Source organism: Etheostoma cragini, chromosome 14 (assembly GCF_013103735.1).
Source record: "Etheostoma cragini isolate CJK2018 chromosome 14, CSU_Ecrag_1.0, whole genome shotgun sequence".
NCBI lineage: Eukaryota > Metazoa > Chordata > Actinopteri > Perciformes > Percidae > Etheostoma > Etheostoma cragini.
In genome coordinates this window covers 3,802,111-3,823,653 of record NC_048420.1, presented here as the reverse complement: position 1 = coordinate 3,823,653, position 21,543 = coordinate 3,802,111, and the positions used below count along the sequence as shown (strand labels likewise).

The following is a 21,543-nucleotide window of genomic DNA, read 5'->3' as shown; positions in this document are numbered from 1 at the left end:
AGAGACTGGTAAGGACAACATTTTTAGACTAAATTCAATTTAGTTAGTTTATACTGATTTGTGATACAATGTATGTTTTTACTACAATGTTCTTGACAGTTCTTATACTGCCACAGACTGTGGCCTAGGCTGCCACCTGCTCATCAGATAAACACTCACACACATTTACACTCGGATGGCGCAGGGTTCAGTATCTTGCCCAGGGACACTTCAACAAGGGACTGCAGGGCCAGGGATTGAACTACCAACCTTGTTGTGGAGCGTCATGCCTCATAGAAAAAATGTATTGCTGGTGAAGGGAGGGTCAGGTCCATTTTGACAAAACATCCCAAAACTCCTCCGTTGGCCCCTTCAATAAATAACAAAGAGTCCCTAAGGTTTTTATATGTATTTGATGTCCTTTTGAGCCTACCCTGTCAAAGACAAATTTCTGTCACTCAGGTTTTCTAATCTTATATTTTCTACTCTTTCATTGGTTTCTTGACCAAAACATTTCATAGGATTATTATGCTTATTATTATAAGTATTAAGGTCTTAGACTTAACTGTAGATTTCATCTACAGTTGCTCTTTGAAATATAACACTAGGCCTACTATTTGGCAATATTAATTGGACGCCATTTATTTGGGGGGGGCGCAGGGTAATATGTTATTTTAAACAATGTTCCACTCATGTGGGATCAACAAAATAAAAATGACCATCTCTAAAATAGGGACAGAAATGAACAAATTATCCTAAAAAGGATCATTTGGAACATATTCATAGTGATGATGACAACGATAATGATGGTGATGATGGTGATGATGTTGCAGTAGAGTGCCCCCCCCGCCCTTCCCTCTTCAGCATGGGGCTGCATAGCCGCCCGCAGTTGGCTTGCGCCTGTCCATATTGTCTGCTGAAGAATATGTGTTTATTTCCTTTTCATTTCGGAGAGAAAATAATTCCTGTTTTTATTTGCGGACGTAGCGAGAGTAAACAAGTAGGCTACTCTCCTTCAGCGCTGCGCCACACCCTCTCAGCACAATCCACAGCTCTTAAAAGTGTTTTTTTACACTGATGGGTGCCGACCAAGTGACTTATTTGTTTCAGATATTTTCCCATGGCAAACAGGATGAACACAAAGGCTTCGCGGTGGCCTGGAGAAACCGCAGGGTAGGCGTACATGAGCCTCCATACTCACCCTCTTTTGAAAATGAAATTTATGGCACCTCATAAAAAGTCCTATTCACGCGTATGAGCACCCAAATATAAAGTTGTATAAACCAGCAGGGTTTGACTCAGAGCCTGATCTGAGCGTTGTGTCCGGCTGAAGGCAGGCCAACCGTCAGTTGACCCAGCTGCCCAGCCCTAGCATGAGTCCATCCCAAAGCAAAGCTGACATGGGTTGAACTCAGAGGGAGCTGTGGTTGCAGACCTTCTTCTTGCTCTGACTCAGGGAAACACAAGGCCTTTGTTTGGGTCATTTGTTGACATATGGGCAGGAAACTCCCTCTCCACAGACCTTTCACAGCCAAGCAATCCCACTAGGGTTTCTACAATCCTGCCCTATCTGTGTGGCAGTTTAATGCTGGTTTACACCCATCAACCCCTTAGAAACAAATAATACTCATGATTTATGATTGGGTTTTGGCTTATGCCTATGATTATGATGGCTCATGATTTATTTGAAGCACTGTCTAAAAAGTAGATGTAGCGACGGCTGTTATGTAAGGCTGAATCCAGATTTGGGACCTCACTCATTGTGTGTGTTAGCCACTGCGAGACCCACGGCTGGCACAGAGGGCTCCAGCAGCACCCCTCTGGGTCCCTGTGGTCCGCGCCTCAGCACATAACAGCCACTTAGGCCGGCATTTTCCCAGGCTGAGACAACACACCACGGTGGCAGCGCAAGCCACAGAGAGGGCCTGATTAAAGAGTAGGGACAATGGAGGGAGAGAGACCGTGGTGGCATTTTCCATCTCCGCCGCTGTCTCCTGGGGGGACCAAGTATGTGCCGTGAAACGTTTGAATTATCCCAGAATCTCTGGAATTCAGACATAGGCACCGCGGAGAGGACCCTCGACCGGGGATCAAAGAGCTTTGAGAGGCGTGCGGTGGACTGGTGGTGAAGTCGAGTACATAGAGGAGTGTGCACGTGTGCGCGCGTGTGTGTGTGTGTGCTTGTGTGTTTCGGAAAACTGACTTGAAAAAGATAAAGACAATGTATGAATATAAATCATACTTTCTTCTATGTGCTAAGATGTTTTCAAGAAAGCCATGTTTGACTTCTGAGGAGGCAGTGACCATTGAGCAATGAAACACAGGCGGGGTGTGTGTGTCTGTCCTTTTATCCCTCAAGGGATCAGATAATGCAATCATAGCCAATCATTGGGAGTCTAATACAGTGGGCGCCCCTCTTTAGTTTGGAGACGCCACTCTCCTCTGTGGTGGCAGAGGAAAAGGAAGAGAAAAGGGAGAGGGGGGAAACCTTGTGTCCCTCTTTCTGTCTATATCTCTCTGTAATTATCACTTAATGTTCTTCAGAGTTCTGGAGACGTCTGTCTCTCGCTCAGTCCTTTCTTCCTTTGCTAGAGAGGAAATGTATCACTGTCTGAAATAAATCTGCCAGCCTTTTTATTATTGTATATTTAGCACCAGAACTGAGTAGTAAATGGAGCCGTACCTGACCACAAGCTTCCGGTAGCGCCGAGCCTGAGCACAGGCTGGCTGTCTTTGCCACAGCCAAGTCCACAGATCAAAGCCTCCTGTACTATATACAGTTTGCTAGTCATCCTCAAGCATTGACCTCAAGCAAGTTCTCATGTCTGAGAAAGGCAACGTGTGTTTGTGCATGAGCCACATGCAGAGTGTATAGAATTAGTTCGCTACACAAGTATGCCTTTCAGCAAGGCAGATTTGCATGGACATCTGTTGTGTGCTTTTCTGAATTTGTGAAATCGCTCTTGTGTCTGTCTACACATCAATGTATCTGTGCGCTGTCAAGTCCAGCTTTGTCATGGCATTGTCTTATTTTTGTTTGTATGATGTCAAAAATGACAGCATTGTGTTGACATAAAAACAAAATGTACAACGTGGTGGCCTGGGAAGTTGTCTAGCTTCACTTATGATCTGATATAGGCTATATATGATTTCGAACCAGGGGTTATGTCTTCAGTTGCCAACAGTTACAAGGAAAGCGCAGCTAATTAAATCCACTAAACTTAACTACTTGTGATTTAATTTAAAAGATATTCCCACATATTTGTGTGAAGGAGAGAAATAGACAGCCAGGATTACAAACTGGTGTGATGCTGTTATTTAGCAAATTTACAATAACCATTAAAGTCAGTTAAAACACATTACCACCAAATGTACAGTATGTGAAAACTAGTTGTCAAGCAAGTAAACAGAGAAGTTGAAATTACTGTCTAAAAGTCATTTATGAACAAATAATTAGCTAAAAGTAATAGTAATACAGTTGAAATAACAATCGGTGGTGCAAAAACAGGTAAAATGGTTAGAAGTTATGGATCAACAGCATACGTAGTTTAAAGTATAAATGATGCAGATGTCTTCTGCCACTCCAAGTGGTAGTAGTACAAATGCAAACTTGACCAAAGTAACATAAACATTGACAATTAAATAATGTAGAAAAATAAAAATGTAACAACAAAAAATGGATGTAACAATAACCCCTTTTATGTAATTAATAGTTCTATAAAATCCAGTTTATTGCCATTCATAAGAACAGATTTGGAACATGATGGTTGGTGTTGATGGAGAGGTACTTGAGCTTGTGTGACAAAAAACAATAGCAATGTCTATTCGAGAACGGCCATGTCACTTCTGGACAATGAAGACTAGTAGTTGTAGAAAATATTAAAATAAAGGAGTGTGCAGGGCATCTATTACTTTGGTTCTGGTCATTTTAATTATAAAAGCATCCATCAAGACCAATCAAAGTGCTGAAACTCCCTCAGGATATGTGAGTGATGTTTGGCATCACCCTCATGATCCTTTCTTCATCAAAGTCTTCCTCTATTTCTCTGCACACTCACTGTAATCCTCTTCTGGGAACGCTAAAAATGACCCAGCAGTGTGTTGGGCGGCAAGTTTTTATGCTGGTTTTTAGGGGCTTATGCCTGCTCTTCTGAGCTGCCGTCTGAACAAGGTGTTGCCTGAATGCCTCCCATGATAAGGCAGTAATCTGAGGTGTAAAGTTATAGGAGGGATTTGGGAAAGTGAGAGGTTGTCAGAGAGCAGCAGCCGAGCGTGTCTGGGGCAGCGTAAAACAGGGATGGAGCACCATCTCCTGGGTTAATCACTCTGTGAGAGCTCTTAGGAATAACCCTGGTATCCAAATAACCCCAATCCTTTATATTTCTTTATAAACTGACCAGGGAACAGATGCATATGCTTCTTGTTTTAAATGCATCCTTGTCGTGTACTTTTCCTTTTCTTTGGACCTTGACAAAAATAGAAAGCGGATAGAGGAATTAAGCATCCCATGACCCAATGCAATAGAAATTAGTCTCCTGCATAAACCTGAATGATAGTCAGCAACGTCAAAACGCTTGAGCGAAACTACTTTTACAGTGGCTTACATTAGCTGAGTCTTAAAAACCCCAGTCATCAAATGAGGCACAGTTGCATGCATGGCTGAGGGCACACAGTGGATTAGCCTTGAACTCTTTCATTTTTCACTTTCCCCTATTTTCTCCTCCTGTTTCTCCACGGCTTATAAAAGATTGTGTCCTGTGTGTGATGTGGCAGAGGAGTGCCGTCAGAACGAACTGATTACGGATGAGGGCCAGCGTGCCTTTGAGTCATGGCACAGAACAACATTCTTTAAGCACTTAAAAATAGTAACAGTTGGCTTTTTTTTAGGTTTGTTTTTCTCACTGGAAGACTTTGGGACATCCTCTGCTGGCTTTTTTGGAGACAGGAATCATAACCAGATTCTTCTCCACCCACCCCCCTCCCCCTTTCTTTCATTTTGTTATTGGGAGTGTGTTTAATCTTGTGAAGAAAATTGGCTTAGCGTGGGAAAGGCAGAATTCTTTTCGGGATAGGTTCTGTTGTTTTAGAGTTGTACGCATTGTTGTTTTTTTCAGTGCAAGAAGAAAAAGTGCCAGTTTGTGCCAAAACCTCATGAAGTATAGATAAAAAGGAGCTGAGTGTGAGGGAGGCCGCAACACCATGACAAAGATATGGGCTGTCTAAGCAAAGAGAGCTTTACAAATGACGATCTCCAGGGGGAATAAGGGGGAGACAACATGAGGGAGAAAGGGAGTGGGAGAGGACGAAAGGGGGAGGGAAATAGGAGAAACAAATGTGGATGGATTGGGGGGGATGGAGGAAGATGGGTATTGGGGGGAAATAACACAGAGCAGTGAGGAGGGGGGGGGGTGGAATTAGAGGGGAAACATTCCCCCTTGCCCACATTAAAGACATAAAAAAGAAAACAAACAGAAAAACATGTCTGACATAAAGAGGCTGGTTTCCGCGGCGACAGCACAATGGCTGCCTGTGGCTCTCGGGGCCCTCGCCGTCCCGTCTGGGGCCCGGCACCAGCGAAAGTCACCGCAGTCACAGGGACCATCAGTGTGTGTGTGTGTGTGTGTGTGTGTGTGTGTGTGTGTGTCTGTGAGTGTGTCTGTGTGAAACATGGTGAATGTCATCACAGGCCCAGTGCTGTGGGAACCGCCATGAAAGGGACCCCACTCAGAAGCCACAAAAGTTCCTTTCTGCTTCTTCTCTTCGGCTTTTAGCCTCTTTATTTATCTGCATAGGGGGAGCCGGATGAGGAGGAAGGACTCTCTCTCTCTCTCTCTCTCTCTCTCTCTCTCTCTCTATCTTTTCTCTTGCTCTTGCTGTGTCTCTCACTCTCTGACAGGCGGCATGACCCATGATCGCAGCAGCCCTCCTGCCCTCTTGACACCTCAAATCACAGCAGCCACTATCACAAACATATATACTGACTGTGTCTAACTCTATTTCTCTGGAAGTTTATTCACACCTCATATCAACTCAATCAGATCATAAAAACACAATGGAGCTCTTTGGCAAACACCCTATAGGAATAAACCTGTGTGGCGTTCCCAGGAATGCCTCATATATCCAGGTTATTCCGAGTGAATCGTGGCGACAGCCAGACAGGCAGTCCCACAGGTTCCAGGCATTCCTTATATGTCTGAAGGGCAAATAATTCCCTCATGGCTCCAGCCTAGACACTGCCAAGCTGCTCCAGTGCCAGTTCCCATGCCAATCCAATCTTGACCCCAGTGACTGAGCACCCAGCTAAAGACGGACTACTATGCAGGCCTCCTACCAATAAGAAATCTACAGATTTTTTGGGGCGTATGTCAATGGTGCTTGCATACAGCAGGGCACCATGCAGGACTCCTTTGACCACAATTGGCATCTCATATATTCTCGGCAGGGGTTCTAGAGCGTGAACAAACATTTTGTTTAGACTCGATTACATCCAAAGAGTTATTTTTGAGCACCTTGTTATTTAAAAGATACATTTGGAAATGCCAAAGCCATTCTTATGAGCAACTCTTCATATTTTTTGCGGATTAAAACTATGGTTACAAAGTGCTTCACAATTAAAAAAACAAATAAAGAAACCTGTGATAAAAAAACAGTTGAATGAGTATTTAAATCAAAGACAAGCAATAGTTGGTAGAGAATAACAATTAAGTGGCTCAGCATCTACGTAGGCTTTGTTCTCTCATGTCATCTATTTTTGTCATTTTTCCTTCTGCATTATTACAGACATGCTTGTGATTTCAACGCAGCAGAATATTGTAGGAAATAAAACTCTAACACAGTCTACATGTTAAGGGATTTTATTCCATCCCAGTTTTGTGTTATTTCATTGAACGTCTTTGCATTTAAATCACTGAAATTATTAAATATATTTAGTTTTAAAAATGTATTTCAAAAGATGTTACATGGAGTTGTTGACAGAGATAATGTGTGAGCCCCATTCAGTGAGCACTTTCAACTTGTCTCTGCATATTGGCACAGCTGTTTGTTTTTGTGATTTTAGCAAGGAATAAAATGCAAATGCAAATGCCATTCTTATGAGCAACTCTTCATATTGTTTGAGGATTAAAACCATGGTTACAAAGTACCTCCCAATTAAAAATAACTATGACACAGCTGTTTGTTATTGTGATTTTAGCAAGAAATAAATTGCAGTATTTGTGTGCTTTAGTGGTTTTACTTATTTTCCCCTTTCAACAGGTTAAATACCTTCGAGTTTCTTTTTTCACCGGTGTATTTTAAGGGGAAAGAAATGTTGCTGAAAGTTGGTGTTCTGTTGCAGAAAAACAGAGTACAAATAATCAAAGTCAACCAGGCATTGAGACGTATCAGAGCTGTTATTCAGTTTGACATGAATGCAGAGAGGAAAGTCACAAACAAAATATCATGCTGAGCTGGATCCAATTCACAGACTTTAAAACAATAGCAATTGACATGCATCAGAAGCAATAATTGCAGCTGAGTGTTTGTGCCTTTGTAAATTGTGGGTATGTACTGTCCACATGCGTGTGAAGGAGCTGAATGTGTTTGCGTTTGTATGAATCCGTTGTGTGTATGTCCCTGAGCATTCACACGTTCATATTCCAGTTGCGCATGTGTGCATGTGTGTGCAAATTGTAAAAGTATGAGCTTGTTAATTTCAATAAGGGACATTGCCTTGTTGTGGTTTGGAGGGATGGGAGGGAGAGGACTTGAAGTGGCCGACCAAGATCGCCAGAAATCTCCCAGAATTCCATCCAGTGCCAGCACTCTCTGTCTTTCCGACTTATGTTTCTCTCCATCACAATCCCTTCACATACCCCCACCAAGAAACTATTTTCATAATTGACTTCTTTATTTATTTATTCATTCATCTTGTTAATTACTTTCCATTTCGTGCATGTTTTTTTTTGCAACTTGCTTCATTATCCTGGAACAACTGGGACGGCAAAAACAAGTTAAACCAGGGTGATTGATTAAAAAAACAAACAACAAAGAAAAACTGGTGGATACAGAGAAAAAAGTTAGACATGAAGAGAAGGGAGGGACGGGGGGTTGGGTGATAAAAATAACAACAGAGAAAAGACTGAAGCCTGACTTCAGAGATGTCTCCCTTTTTCAGATTCTTTCTACTCTGTTTTCTGATGCTGAAATGAGATCCAGATCCAAATTAAGAAATGATTGGTAATGAAAGGATATGTAAGGGGGGGGGAGGAGAAAGAGGGTTTTCTTTATTCTGTTAGTCCTGACTCATACTCACCACACTGTAGGGCCCCTGGTGATAGTCAAACTGATTACTGACACTTGGGTATTACAAACACACGCACATGCACATATTTCAAGTTTGTTTATTATCTTAAATGTATGATACAGTATAAGTTAGGCGGGCTGGGCTCAGTAACATCTAACGCAAGAGAGAGAAAAACAGACAAAAACAAAGCTTGTGAAAGGCAGAGAAACATCTGGAGTAACAAAAAATAAAATCAATAAATAATAAAAAATAAATCAATATATACCTGCTTTTATATACAATGCACTTTGACGTACGGGACCAAAAATAAGTACGTAAAGAATTGACTTGTTCAGAAAATAAATAACACAAAGATCTCGGGCACTCATGCATTGTGGTATGTTCAAACTAACACACCCTTCCAGTCTGCCAGGCAGGAAGAGACACACTCAGCTGGGCATTGTGTGGAAGGGGGCATGCCACTTGGCCTTGCTCCGTCTTTCACACACACATATGCACACACCGCTGGGTCAGCCAGGCATCGCTCCTAACAACGGGTGCCTGGGCCTCGTGTTTCCATGGCAATCTGTACCAGCAATCTTCCCACGGTGGTAGCGGAACCGAGCGCTGGGTGTTTTAAAAAGCCATGTGTGTGAGTGTGTAAGTGGGTATGCATGTGTGAGCGTACAGAGAATGCTATCTTGTCCAGTGAAGAGCCCAGATGTTAAGACACTCACTGGACTGATTCCTCTCTTGACCCCTCAGTCCTGATCAAAGAGTACTTGAGCTCATCTGATAGGGCTGTGGGGCTAAACGCCTGACTGGTTTCAAATGAGGTGACATTTTAATCAGCAGTATTAAAGCATTATGAAGTACTGGTAGAGGGAAATAAGCACAATCCTCTTATTTGTCTTTATGTTGTGGTTCTTTGCTGATCGCTGACAGCTGCCTAGAGGGTCATAGGTTACCCTTTTGTATCACTGCAGTAGTGTTTTTGCTTTTGCTGTTTGTCACTCACACTCACTCCCAAAAACTACTCCAATAACTCCACTCTCCAAGTCACCTGTAAAATTGTGTGAGAGTCAAGCTTTATGCACAGCCACACACTCCCCTGCTGATGATGGAGTGTTTTCAAAGTCCATCATTCCCACACTCCTCACCTCTCTCCTTCCTGCTGCCATTGTTCTACACAGCAGTGTAATGAAAAGAGCAGAAATAGAAAGAAAGGAAGATAGAATGAAGCATGGAAGGAGAGCAGGATGAGATTGGAGGCTAATTGACTGAGGATGACTGAGCAAAGGGGTGGAAAGATGGGGCTGAGGGGGAGGAAGAGTGACACGCTGGGCAAGGCCAGATTAAAGGGAGGGAGGAGGGACAGGGAGAAGAGGCGGGGGAGCCAAAACTGGCAACCCTGCCCCAACTGCCAAAATCCTATTTTGTCATTGGGTAGCTGTGACAGAGAGAGGCAGCCAAGAGAGAAATAACAGAGAGAGAGCAAGAGACTACAATTGGATGCCAGTGATTGAGTAAAAGACTAAAGCAGCTTGTGAATTTTCTCAGTTGTCATGGGCCCTTGGGGGTCAATCAAGTGGCACTGCTGACTCACAGAGGAAAGGATAGGAGACACATGAAGAAACAAACAAAACAAAAAAACACAATCGACAAGAAGTAACTAAGGACAACAAGGCTTTTATAAGTAACAGCGCAAGAGAAACAGAGAGTAAGGGGGACAGGGTGAGCGCCTCTTACACAGGGGAGACCGTCTTCAGAGTGTTGCGTCCACGCAGCAGAGAGAGAGAGACAGCTGCCAACAAGATACCCCAAGTTCATCAGTCCATCATCTATCCATCCATCTATCAGTCCAGCCAGTGAGGAAGAGCCACAGACATGAAGAGACCTCACGACTACAGCTCTCCAGACTCGGACACAGACGAGTTTATTGACGTGGGACAAGAAGACGGCTATTGGTGAGCATCCGCCAACCACACCTGAGGTTTTAACACATGCCTTCCGATCCCACTTTAAAGTAAAATGACATGCCGCACATTCTGGTAAAATTAGGAGCTAAAGACAGATTTTCTCTAAACATACTTGGGAAGTGAGCTGTGGCCTTTAAAAGCATTTTGACACTTGCTGACATGCACAAAATTGCAGACAAGTTGAAATGAAGTTGCATGAAAAGTTTGATAAATGTATTTATTTTGTTAAGATTTATTTATTTGATTAGGACAATGCACATTATTCAACATTTCTGTAAATGCACCATTGTTAGGCAGTAGGCTCATTTTCAAATGTAGTCCTAGTTAACTGCATGTCTTTATGGCGAGAGGAAACCCACGCAAACACGGGGAGAACATGCAAACTCTACACAGACAGGTCCTGCCTGGACCGAACTCTGCCCAGGCCAGTGATCCAACTTGCTGTGAGGCAGAAGTGCTAACCACTGAGCCACCGTGCTGCCCCAACTTCCAACAAAGCTGAGCTGTCAGTTTAACTTCAGGCCTCTGGCAGCAAATCTCTTGTATTCAATATTATTTTGTTGCATTTCCCCTCTAAATGAAACAGCTTAAGGTTTGCTCCTTTTACTAGCCCATGTGAGTAAATGTAGAGATCTGTGATCGTCATTGTCCAAATGACATGCGTTACAATAGGCATAGGTTAAAAATGATGTAAGGCCCGTCATGTCTGAGGCACAGAGACAATGGTTGTCTTACACTCATCGTTTGAAAATTAAATAAATGAATGCAGTTAATAAAGAACAAATCTGGAGAAAAAAAAAATGTTTTAAAGTCTTGTAAGTCAAGATTCACACTTTTTGTTTTTAATGGTCTGCTTTTTTCAATTTCTTTTTAACAATTGTTGTTTTTGTAATGTAGCAATATTACATTTTTCACCTTCCTTCTTTGATGTAGGATAAAAAAGAAAAACCAAAAAGTAATATCAACATAAACACTATTGTAAGGGACGACCCCACATAAAAAATATTTTGCAAGAATATTTGAGGCACAATGTGTATGAGTAAACAATATATTATTTTATTACACTTAAATATATGACATGCAACAATTTTGCTTTATTTTAGACTTAATTAAGTGTTAAAAATGCTGATATTTCCAAAGGTTAGAAGTGAATTTTTCTCATGAGCTTTGTTGAATCAATGTTATAATCTCATTTTGAGTGCAAGAAATTCCTAAAAAATAGCAATAGGTAAAAATAGGATAAAAATGCAAACTACAAAATACTTTTTTATTTGAATCGAAAACAATTCTTTCGAACAGTTGAGTGGAAATGTGACCTATAATGCCAAGCTGTTAACTGCAGTCTGTTAAGTAGAACTTGTTTCAGTAAAAAAGTACTCCTAACACGGCACACACTAGTTACAAGCAATTATACAATTCAGGTGTGAATTAGTCAAATTTGGCATAAGGAACTACAGAAATGTTACAAATACACTCTTTATCAGTGTGCTTTTGTAATGGTGTATAACAGTATATATGACAACACATGCACAGCAATACTGGTTACATCAAACGCTCCAAGCAAGCCAGTAACTAAAGACGGTTTGGATAAATCAAATTGCCATTTGACATGCAAACAGAAGACAGTGCCGCCCTTTCAAGTCAGCCCCATCAAACATCAAACCTAAACACAAACACACAGCTAAATTGGCAGCCTTCATGTTAAAATCTAATAGAAACACGAGTCTTTGGTGGTGCAGTTTTAAGGGAACTCTGAGCTGTCAGGCTCCTTCAGCCCTGTAAGATGAAAGTTCACAAACAAACACAATCCATATTGAGTGACTGTACTCGGAGGGGCTCAGATCCTATGCTGCATGCTGGAGCCCGATGCGAGCAAAAGCATCACCCTGAGGCTATATAATCATCTCTCTAAAAGTGCTTTCGCTCAGATGGAAAGGAGAACAGCATGTCATTTCACTGAGACTAATGTCCAGAAACGCATTAAAACAAAAACAATCTCTTCTTCCCTCCTCTCCCGAGCACTCCGATGCTGTTCTGTGCCCAAAAAACAAATTAGATTGAAGGGAGCTGATGGGCCATCCTGCCTCTGTGTCATATTAGGGAGGGTAATAATAACAATATGCAGGAGACTCAAAGTTAAAATATTTCTCCCTGTGCCAATACCATCCTCTCATTTCCTTCTTCTCTGTCTCTCTCTATCTTCATGGTACAGCCCAGTCACCGGGTCCATGTCTCCTGGGAGCGCCTCGCAGATTCTGGCCCGAAAGAAGAGAAGAGGGGTGAGTGGAGCCTTGGATCTTAATTTTTTAAGTCCTGAAAAGTTTTGGTTGGCCCTGACTGGCCCTCTGCTTTTCTTGTTGTGTAGATCATAGAGAAGAGGCGCAGAGACCGGATCAACCACAGCCTGTCGGAGCTCAGGAGGCTGGTGCCCAGTGCTTTTGAGAAACAGGTGACCGTTTGATCAAATTAAACCATTCTACTTAAACAACAGAAGTAATGAACCAGCCTCATACATTCAGATGCCACAGAGTCAAATGTTGCTCATTTATCCTGCAGGGTTCATCTAAGCTTGAGAAAGCAGAGATCCTGCAGATGACTGTGGACCACCTCAAACTCCTGCATGCCATGGGAGGAAAAGGTGAGACTCACGATTTTGGTGCTTGCAAAACCATTCACTTTCTAGCTCTTTCCGCTTCTGTAGGAACGTGGACATGGTCATGACATTCCAGACTATAATTCATTGTATGACCTGGCTCTCTTTCTTTCTCTTAGGTTACTTTGATGCAAGGGCCCTGGCGGTAGACTACAGGACATTAGGCTTTAGGGAGTGCGTTGGAGAGGTGGTGCGGTACCTCAGCTCCCTTGATGGGGATTCCACGGACCCTATAGGAGCGCGTCTGGTCTCCCACCTTTCCCACTGTGCAAGTGAGCTTGACCCCCTTCTCCTCCAGTCGCCCCCGGCCTCCGCCCTGCCTTTTCCACCATGGCCATGGGCGTCCTTCCCTCAGATATCCCCCACCTCACCAGCCTCTTCCTCACCTCCTTTCCCCAGTGGGCGAAGGGATCTGACCCTGATGGGGAGCTACCCATCACCTGCCTCCCTCCGCCTCGGCCCCCTGGCTGGTTGCCAGCAGGGTGTACCCCAGCTCCTTACCCCCACAGCCCTGGCTACCATTCACAGGTTGCCCACCCTCGCAGTATCGGCCTCCCTAGCCCCCTCCAGACCAACCCAGGCGTCCCCTCACAACGCCGCCAGGGCCTCGCCTCTTCACCTACCCACCCCTTCCTCTTCCTCTCCTTCTACCTCCTCCTCCACCTCTTCTATTTCCTCATCTTCTGCTCCACTGCAAGTCTCTTTCAGGCCCTTTGCACCTCTGGGTTCTCCCACAGCTCAGAGCAGGGGCTTGAGCGGAGCAGCCAAGGCAGCCCAGGGATGGGGGACTGAGATAGGAGCTTTCTGAGGATCATCTCTGGTTTTGTTTTCCAAATGAACTCTGTACAGTGGACATGGAGCTCCCATGTGCAACATGCAGCAAATATGAAGCCGTTCAAGAAAGACCTTTGATGATTGGCTCTGCTTCTGAGGGACTCTAAAAGCCATATCAGACTGTGGGTGAAGCGTCAGATAATTACAAACAATCATATATAATAGAATAATGAGAGAATGTGAAAGAATAGAAGAGTTGAATACATTCATGATCTTGCTTGACAAATACACACATACACCTTGTTCAACAGAGCCATATATATAACGCTCAACAGAGTGACGTTGAGTTTTTACTGATCTTTTAACTGTGATATTTGTTGTTTTTCCCGCAAACCATTTATACATTTTATTACATTTTGACAATGTTTGACAAAAATCTCCATAAAAACTAAGTGCCTTTACCTTTGTTCATGTTTTTCTCTGTGTGTTTTTTCTGACTGCATAAGCAACATGTAAAGCTATGTGTTGTGTGCTATCAATACAAACGGAAAAGGAATGGTTGAAAGCTACATGCTACCCACTTATCCATATTAGCAATGTCTGCAAACACTGCTTGCATGTTCTCCAGCCGTAACCCCTCAGTATCTCAGCTGTCTCCAGCGATGGCTGTGGTCTTGTGGCTGCAGAGGATAAACATGGTGGGAGCTGGTGATGTTTTTGGGATGCCGCGGCGAGGCAAACAGACCCATCACTTTGCCCTCTAATTGGCAGCACCCTGTAATTAACTTTTCCCTCATATCAGTCTATGTATCTTCCTCTCCTCTGCTGTCTCTCTGCCATTCTTTCTCTCCAATCTTGTGGTACACCAGCGGATATCTTCTCTCCCTGTTTGTCTGCGCCACTGTCTCCTCAACAATGGACAGACAGTACAAGAGAGCGAGAGGGAGGATGGAGAGACTGAGAGAGGGGAAAACAAAGAAAAAGATCTGAAGGGCTGTGGTTGGGTGACTGATTTGGCGTAGACGTTCAATAACAGGGTGGTGGGGAGGCAGGAGACAGGGTTAAGGACAGATGAGAGGGATTGCAACAGTTTGAAAAAAAAGGAAGAGAAATAGTGTGAATCACTGAGAGCAGGCCAGCACGTACAGGGTGCACAAGATCAATGATGAATGACAGTTGCAACAAGAAGATCAGCATAATCGTGCCGTGCTTCACCAAAGCGGCTCCGCGGGGATGAGAGAGCAGAGAAGAGCCTTGTGTGTGTTTACTGCTGGAGAACGCTTTGATCTACTTCAGGATGCAATGTCTGTGGTCTGCGGTCTAAAAATGTGTGTGTTCCGCAAAGTGCATATTGTTTATTTGAGTGAGTGTGCTAGTGTGTGCTTAAGCCAGGCTCATGTGCCTGCTGCCCTTGTGTGTGTGTGTGTGTGTGTGTGTGTGTGTGTGTGTGTGTGTGTGTATATGTGTGTGTGTGTGTGTGTGTGTCTTCAGGGCTGGCGTCAGGACTGAACCGCGGTGGCGGCGTGGCTCTCGTGCGAGGCTGGCCGGCGGTCGGATGGACGGACGGTACGTTGGAGGAATGTTTGTGGAGGGTGCATCAGTGTGCGCACACACACACACACACACACACACACACACACACACACACACACACACACACACACACACACCACACAAACATAGACACACAGGCTGGCTGGCACTATTCTATCCTCTGAGCTGAGGAGCCAGAGTCACCACCACAGCTTCCAGGAAGGACAACCACAGTCACACTGCACTGGGTTTCCCACGGGGGGAGGGGAGGCTGGAGGGAAAAGGGAGGAAGGAGGGGAGGGAACGATGGAGAAAGGAGTTTGCGAGTGTGTGTGTGAGGCGAGGGTGTACATACGGCATAGACTGAGGTTGTGGTCCAGACTGAAAGAGGAAAAGATGCAGGGAGAAGGGAGAAGTGAGTGGAAAAAAAGTGTCTGTAATTAGGAAGTGAGAAGTGAGAGAGAATTCTCCTCTGACGTGTTAATAAACTTACTCATGTAGTCATGCTGAATCTTTTATGGGATTGTGTGCAGTGTCTGTCTCTGTGCGTGTATGTAGAGCCCAGTCCAGACACACAACACTGTTCAGTATGGTAATTTTAGAAGCAGCAGAAATGTTGATGATACACTTTAGATGACATATGCACGTAGAACACAAAATCATTAATTATGGGATCAATTTTTTGTAAAAATATACCCTTTTATCAAATTAATTTAAGTGAAAAGTGACAGTAGACAGTGGCATCTGAGTACTAATGAATACTTATTTCCTACTACACTTATATCAAGAACATGACAGAGTCGTATCTGTTGTTGCTGGTACCGAATTAGCAATGTGCAATGTCACCTAATGCAGCTTTTGAGTTTTTGTGTGCATGTTTGCATGTATGTAGGCACAGATATACCTGATGCCAGCCGTAGAGAAACTCCTAGTGACATAGGTGAAGAAGTGGCTGTTGGGCACATCTCTGCATCTAGCTGGGATTCACATCGAAGAAAAATCTACCTTTAAAAAAAAAAAAAAAAAAAAAAGGAGAAGAAAATTCCTGCACACACTTGCCAACTCTGCATTTGGTTTATTTGGTTGGATGACATTTTGGTCACAAGGACCTTTCTAGATATGTAGTTGGCAGAATTAATTGGTGGCGTGCGTCATTGGTATCAACCTTTTGGGCACAAATAAAAAATACTTTTAAAAGCAGGGATAAGCATTTAGGTTAAGAAATGGGCCAGTTTTTTCCCCCAACACTGTTTATGCTGAACAGGCACAGTAAAAACACAGGCCATATGTCTTGTTCGCATATTTCTTTCAAATATTTAGGAATAAAAGGCATTTGTAAAACATTTTGTTTTAGTTTTTGTAGTTTTGTGGTAGTTTTGTATTTTTTTCTAAAAGCTAAAAGAGTTACAGCAGCTCGTGTTGCAAAATAAATTACTCATATACATGAATGCATGTTCTGCATTCAACACTATTGAATGTTATCCACACATATATAGTGGCTGCATTGTTTATGGCTGTCATATTAATTGGAATGAACATTTTCCTTAAACTTATATTATTTATATTGCTATCAAAATTGGCTGAATATTTTTGTTGGAGGGCCAGATTTTGTGTACCACTGCTATGATGGCTTAATCCTCTGTCTACACCCACACTAAGACAGATAAATCTATCTTAGTTTTTAACATGCGTATATGAACACGATGGCTGGAAGTTATTGTGGACAAGGAAGAAAGCTTTTGCACAGTAATGCTATATGTTTGTGGCCGCGTAAAAATGAAGGCAACTGTATATATAACTGTATATATGTGTATATATAAACAGTATTAGCTTTTTTCCTGGGCTGATAAAAAGGGGTTGTAAACCTCTTGAACGTGTCTTTTTGGGGTCTTAGATGTGAGTATATTTGAAAACAGAATGGACTCAAGATAGTAAGATCAGCTGGGGTTACATGTAGTTTACTGACCTCTGCTGTCAAAACTACAGAGGTGCAGGAAGCAAGGTTAAATTCCAGGGACAACCTCAACGGAAATCTCATAAGACTATAGAGATATTTTGCTGATTTGCTACTTGGAGCTTTGCTGTTACGGCAAAACTTTGTGGAAACCAAATGCAGGACACAGAACTGAGAGAGAGGGGGAAACTGAATTGGCTGGAATCATGACTGACTGGTAAGGTTAGTCTACAATCTGGTGCTTAGTAGAGGGAGGAACTGGGTATGTAAAGCAGATCTAGATGAGCTGACGGCTTACAGCTAGTCTCCTGACTCCAGCACACCAGACCCTACTCCTGCAATTAAACACAAACACACACACACACACACACACACACACACACACACACACACACACACACACACACACACAAACGGAACAATATGTTTAAAAACAAGACAAGCTAGCTATCCAGCCATGTTATTGTCCCTAAATCAGGAAAAAAATTATTTCACAAACAAATGGTAATCCATGTGTAATTTTGGCTGCAGCCTGAAGTAAGGAGTTAAACATTGAGCGTGAGGAGAGGATTAATATGAAACAGTATAAGTTCTTCCTTAATGCAGCTTTAGTGTTAGCGCCATCCTGTGGCGTTCAGACAGAGTCACTGAAGGACTACACTCAATACTGGAAATAGGTAGAGATGTTCCCATACGAGTTATGGTAAAGCCTCAGATACTGCCTAAATTGCTGGTATCAGGATCAGAAAGTACTGAAGTTTGTGCACTGATCTGATACCACGTAATTTAGCCTAGACGGAAATCTACTTCAAAGTAGTTTATTTATTTTCTTTTTACATTATGACTGGACATCAAACTGGATAATAAAAGAAAGTTCTAAGGCATTGTTCTTTTGTTTTTGTTCATGTTTAACAAAAAGTCTAACCTGAGCCAGGCCGTACAACAAAGATAAAAATCCTATTGCATCCATACAGGGATAATAGTATACAACTGTTAAACATAATAAAATGTATGACACACTGGTATTGGATCAGTACTCAGTATTGGCCGATACACAGAATCAATATCAGGAAGCTCCAAATGGTACATAAGATATTCAGTTTTACTTTTTCATTAATGAAGCGCAATATTTATGTTGCACATTAATTTAGAACACTGAACAGTCAGTTTCACCGGAATTCCTTAGCAGATCAAGAGATCATTTTCAATGTCAATGAGTAGATTAGAAAAACAAATACAGAAAAACAACACAGAAAATACAATCATAAGAAATAAAGAAAGAACATAAAACATTCAGAATTAGAAAATGATTTGATAATTAAAGTAGGATGATAGGGATGAAAAAGAAAAATACTATTATGTAAAAGCATTAACAAGTAGATGCAGTTTTAAAACCAGATTTCAAAATTTTCCAAGAGGCACAACTGAGTTGATTATAAGAAAGTTCTCTAATTTGTTCTAGGAGTCTGATAATAGCCCTCTGAGTAACAGAGAAGTTCTGCATGGGAAGATGGCAGTTTTTGAATGAGAGCCTTATAAATAGTTAAAGAGATACCAGTGAATATCACATATTTCTTGGAAAGAAGACAACCAAGTACTTTGACATAAAATAACGTTTATCATAGGCATGACTTTCAAGGTGGAGAGATAGACTGAGTTCAGAAATTTAAGAGTTGAAGATGATGCATTTATGTAAATCACATCCCTATCACTATCACTAGATCTAATAAAAAATAAGTTAAGCCTGCAAAACATGGGAAATTTGCATTTTTGTTTGTTTGTTTGTTTGTCTGAGTCTGCACACAGATTATCAAAGTGAAAATTTGAAGCAGAGCGTTTCGTCAATCCAGATGCCAATTTATTTATGTTCTATGACTCTCTCAATCGGAGGTCCGTTCATGGTGGAATTAATTAGGATAGAATAATATCTATAGCTCTGGCTCCGTAAAAAAAGCATAAACTTTGTTTTATCAGTATTCAGTACAAGTCTTTGGTCTTAAAGAGCCTCTTGCACATTATTAAAGGAATTTCAACTGCTAGATGAACAGAATCAGCAACAAGACACAGCACTCTGTCATCTTCATACAGATGGGCATTACAGCTTACCAAAGATGATGCAATGATCTTCTAGAGTGTCAAAAGCTTTGGAGAGATCAACAAATAGTCTGGCAGAGTCATAGCCGAGGGAACATATTTTTAATTGGGGATGCAATTTCCAGAGTGAAGTTTACAGCCAAAGTCAACCACCACACCTAACTGCATCCATCACACTTTATTGAGCTGTATAGAGATTCAATTCATTATATATAGCCTATTCAAGACAATAATTAGCCTGCCAGAGGCTACTGACCCGGAAACATCAGAACATAATAGACCATTATTGCTATTCAACCAAATATTCCTTTCTTACCCATAGGCCTGCTGTCAAGATAAAGACTCTTTATTAAAACAAAGGCACTTTGTGGTGTCATAACAGTACTAAGGCTTCAATAATAAATCTGGAACATATGTACACGCTCCACAAGCAAAAAAAACAAGAAGAAAGTCCACAATACAAGACAGAACCAACTAGTCATGGGTAACACAGGATATAGGCTGCCACAATGGCACAGAATAGACACTGAATCAAATGAAAGTAAGGAAGCCAGTCAGTCCTGACACAAACATTGAAATAGAGAAATGCCGCCTAAGATTTTGTAGCAGTGCAATAGCAAATTTAAGGCATAAAGATATTGGGCCGTCTGAATCGACAGTTCTTAACAGGGCCTAATCATTTTAAAACTATACGGTAGGATAATTAAATATAGGTGCAACCTCTTTCTGGTTTTCCAATGAGAAGGCTTTACACACGTGCAAAAAAAAAACTATTATTTCCAATAAATCTTATAAACGTTTAGCTGAACTGTTACTGAACAGTTGATGCCGATGTACTGCACGGCGGCAACATAATAATATACCAGCATTCTTACCTTGTGTTACAGTCATGACACAAAAAACACAAAAAATCCTCATCTCCAAAACGTCTACCAGGAAAAGTGTGACCCCGAGGCTGCAGCACTGAATACCTCCGTGGCTGCCCTGATACAGCTTGCTTGGCTAACAACATTAGCTGCCTGTTCGTCTGCTGCTAGCAGGTCGCTCTGGGAGTGTGGAGGTGGAGAGGTGCTGCTAGCTTGGCTAACAACATTAGCTGCCTGGTCGTCTGTTGCTAGCAGGGTCGCTCTGGGAGTGTGGAGGTGAGGGGCTGCTAGCTTGGCTAACAACATTAGCTGCGTGGTTGTCTGTTGCTAGCAGGTTGCTCTGGGAGTGTGGAGTCGGAGCGGTGCTGCTAGCTTGGCTTACAACATTAGCTGCATGGTTGTCTGTTGCTAGCAGGTTGCTCTGGGAGTGTGGAGGTGGAGAGGTGCTGCTGCTACTTCTTTTGGTAACAGTTGCTAAGTTTTCTGCCTCCGATCTTTTAGGCTTTTTAGCCTCCAAAATGTGCTTTTGTGCCATGGCAAACGTCTGTACTGTTGGCCCGCCGGGAAAGTTACCACAACTCTCTTCACTCATCAGCGTCAGAGGCACGCAGCAAGCCTCGGCAGATTCATTCCAATCAAATTATGTTTTTATCTCTTACGTACCAAATTGTAAAATGTATTACATTAAATTTCTAATGAATGTTTATATCAATAATCAATTTATTAATTAAATTTCAGATGTAGTCCTTTGTCCTGCTCTAAAGCCTAACTGAAATCAGATCAAAATAAAATCTCTAAGTAGACACGCCTATAATTGGTCATTAATCAGAGATTCCAGGGCCTTCAGTGATGGTTTTGGTGATTTGTCTTATTTTGGTAGTCTGTTTTTCAGTATCATATTTGGCTCCAGCTTCTGTTTTATTTTGACAGTCTAGTTTTTTGTCTTGTTTTACTTTCTGTCATTTGGTTTTCCTGCTCTTGTGATTGCTTTGTTTTCCACCTGTTTCCCAGATCTCGTTACCCTATGTGTGAGAGAGAGAGAGAGAGAGAGAAAGAGAGGGAGAGAGAGAGAGATCTACCCAGTTGGTCTTTGTGTTCCTAATATTTTGTTTTTCCAGTTTTTTGGATTCTGACAGTTCCTGTGTTTGGATTTGCCTGTGGTTACAGGCCACCTTTTGTTGTTAATAAAATCCTCAAACTCAACATTCCCATCTGTCTCTGCATTTGGATCCACAATTCCCAGTATCGCATGCCATCTTCGACAAACATGGCAGTTTGAATGTGGTCTATGGTTGATAAGATTTTGGTAGCACAAAATTCCGCCTATATAATAACATGGTAATAGTGGGGTAACTGTGCGGAAAATAATGAGGTAATAACATGTATTATCAAAGTAATAACAGGTTTATGAATAAAGTACCCAATATAAATATAACCACTATCCTTTT

General features: G+C 42.1%; 1 protein-coding gene across 1 annotated transcript; it reads left to right on the top strand.

The window, feature by feature from the left end:
* The first annotated feature begins 9,677 nt into the window (after positions 1-9,677).
* heyl (hes related family bHLH transcription factor with YRPW motif like) lies at positions 9,678-14,115 on the top strand. Its single transcript, XM_034891682.1, has 5 exons — positions 9,678-10,209; positions 12,434-12,500; positions 12,587-12,670; positions 12,778-12,859; positions 12,994-14,115. Exons 1-5 carry the CDS (start codon positions 10,130-10,132, stop codon positions 13,680-13,682), a joined length of 1,002 nt encoding a protein of 333 aa, XP_034747573.1. The 5' UTR covers positions 9,678-10,129; the 3' UTR covers positions 13,683-14,115.
* Positions 14,116-21,543: the final 7,428 nt, after the last annotated feature.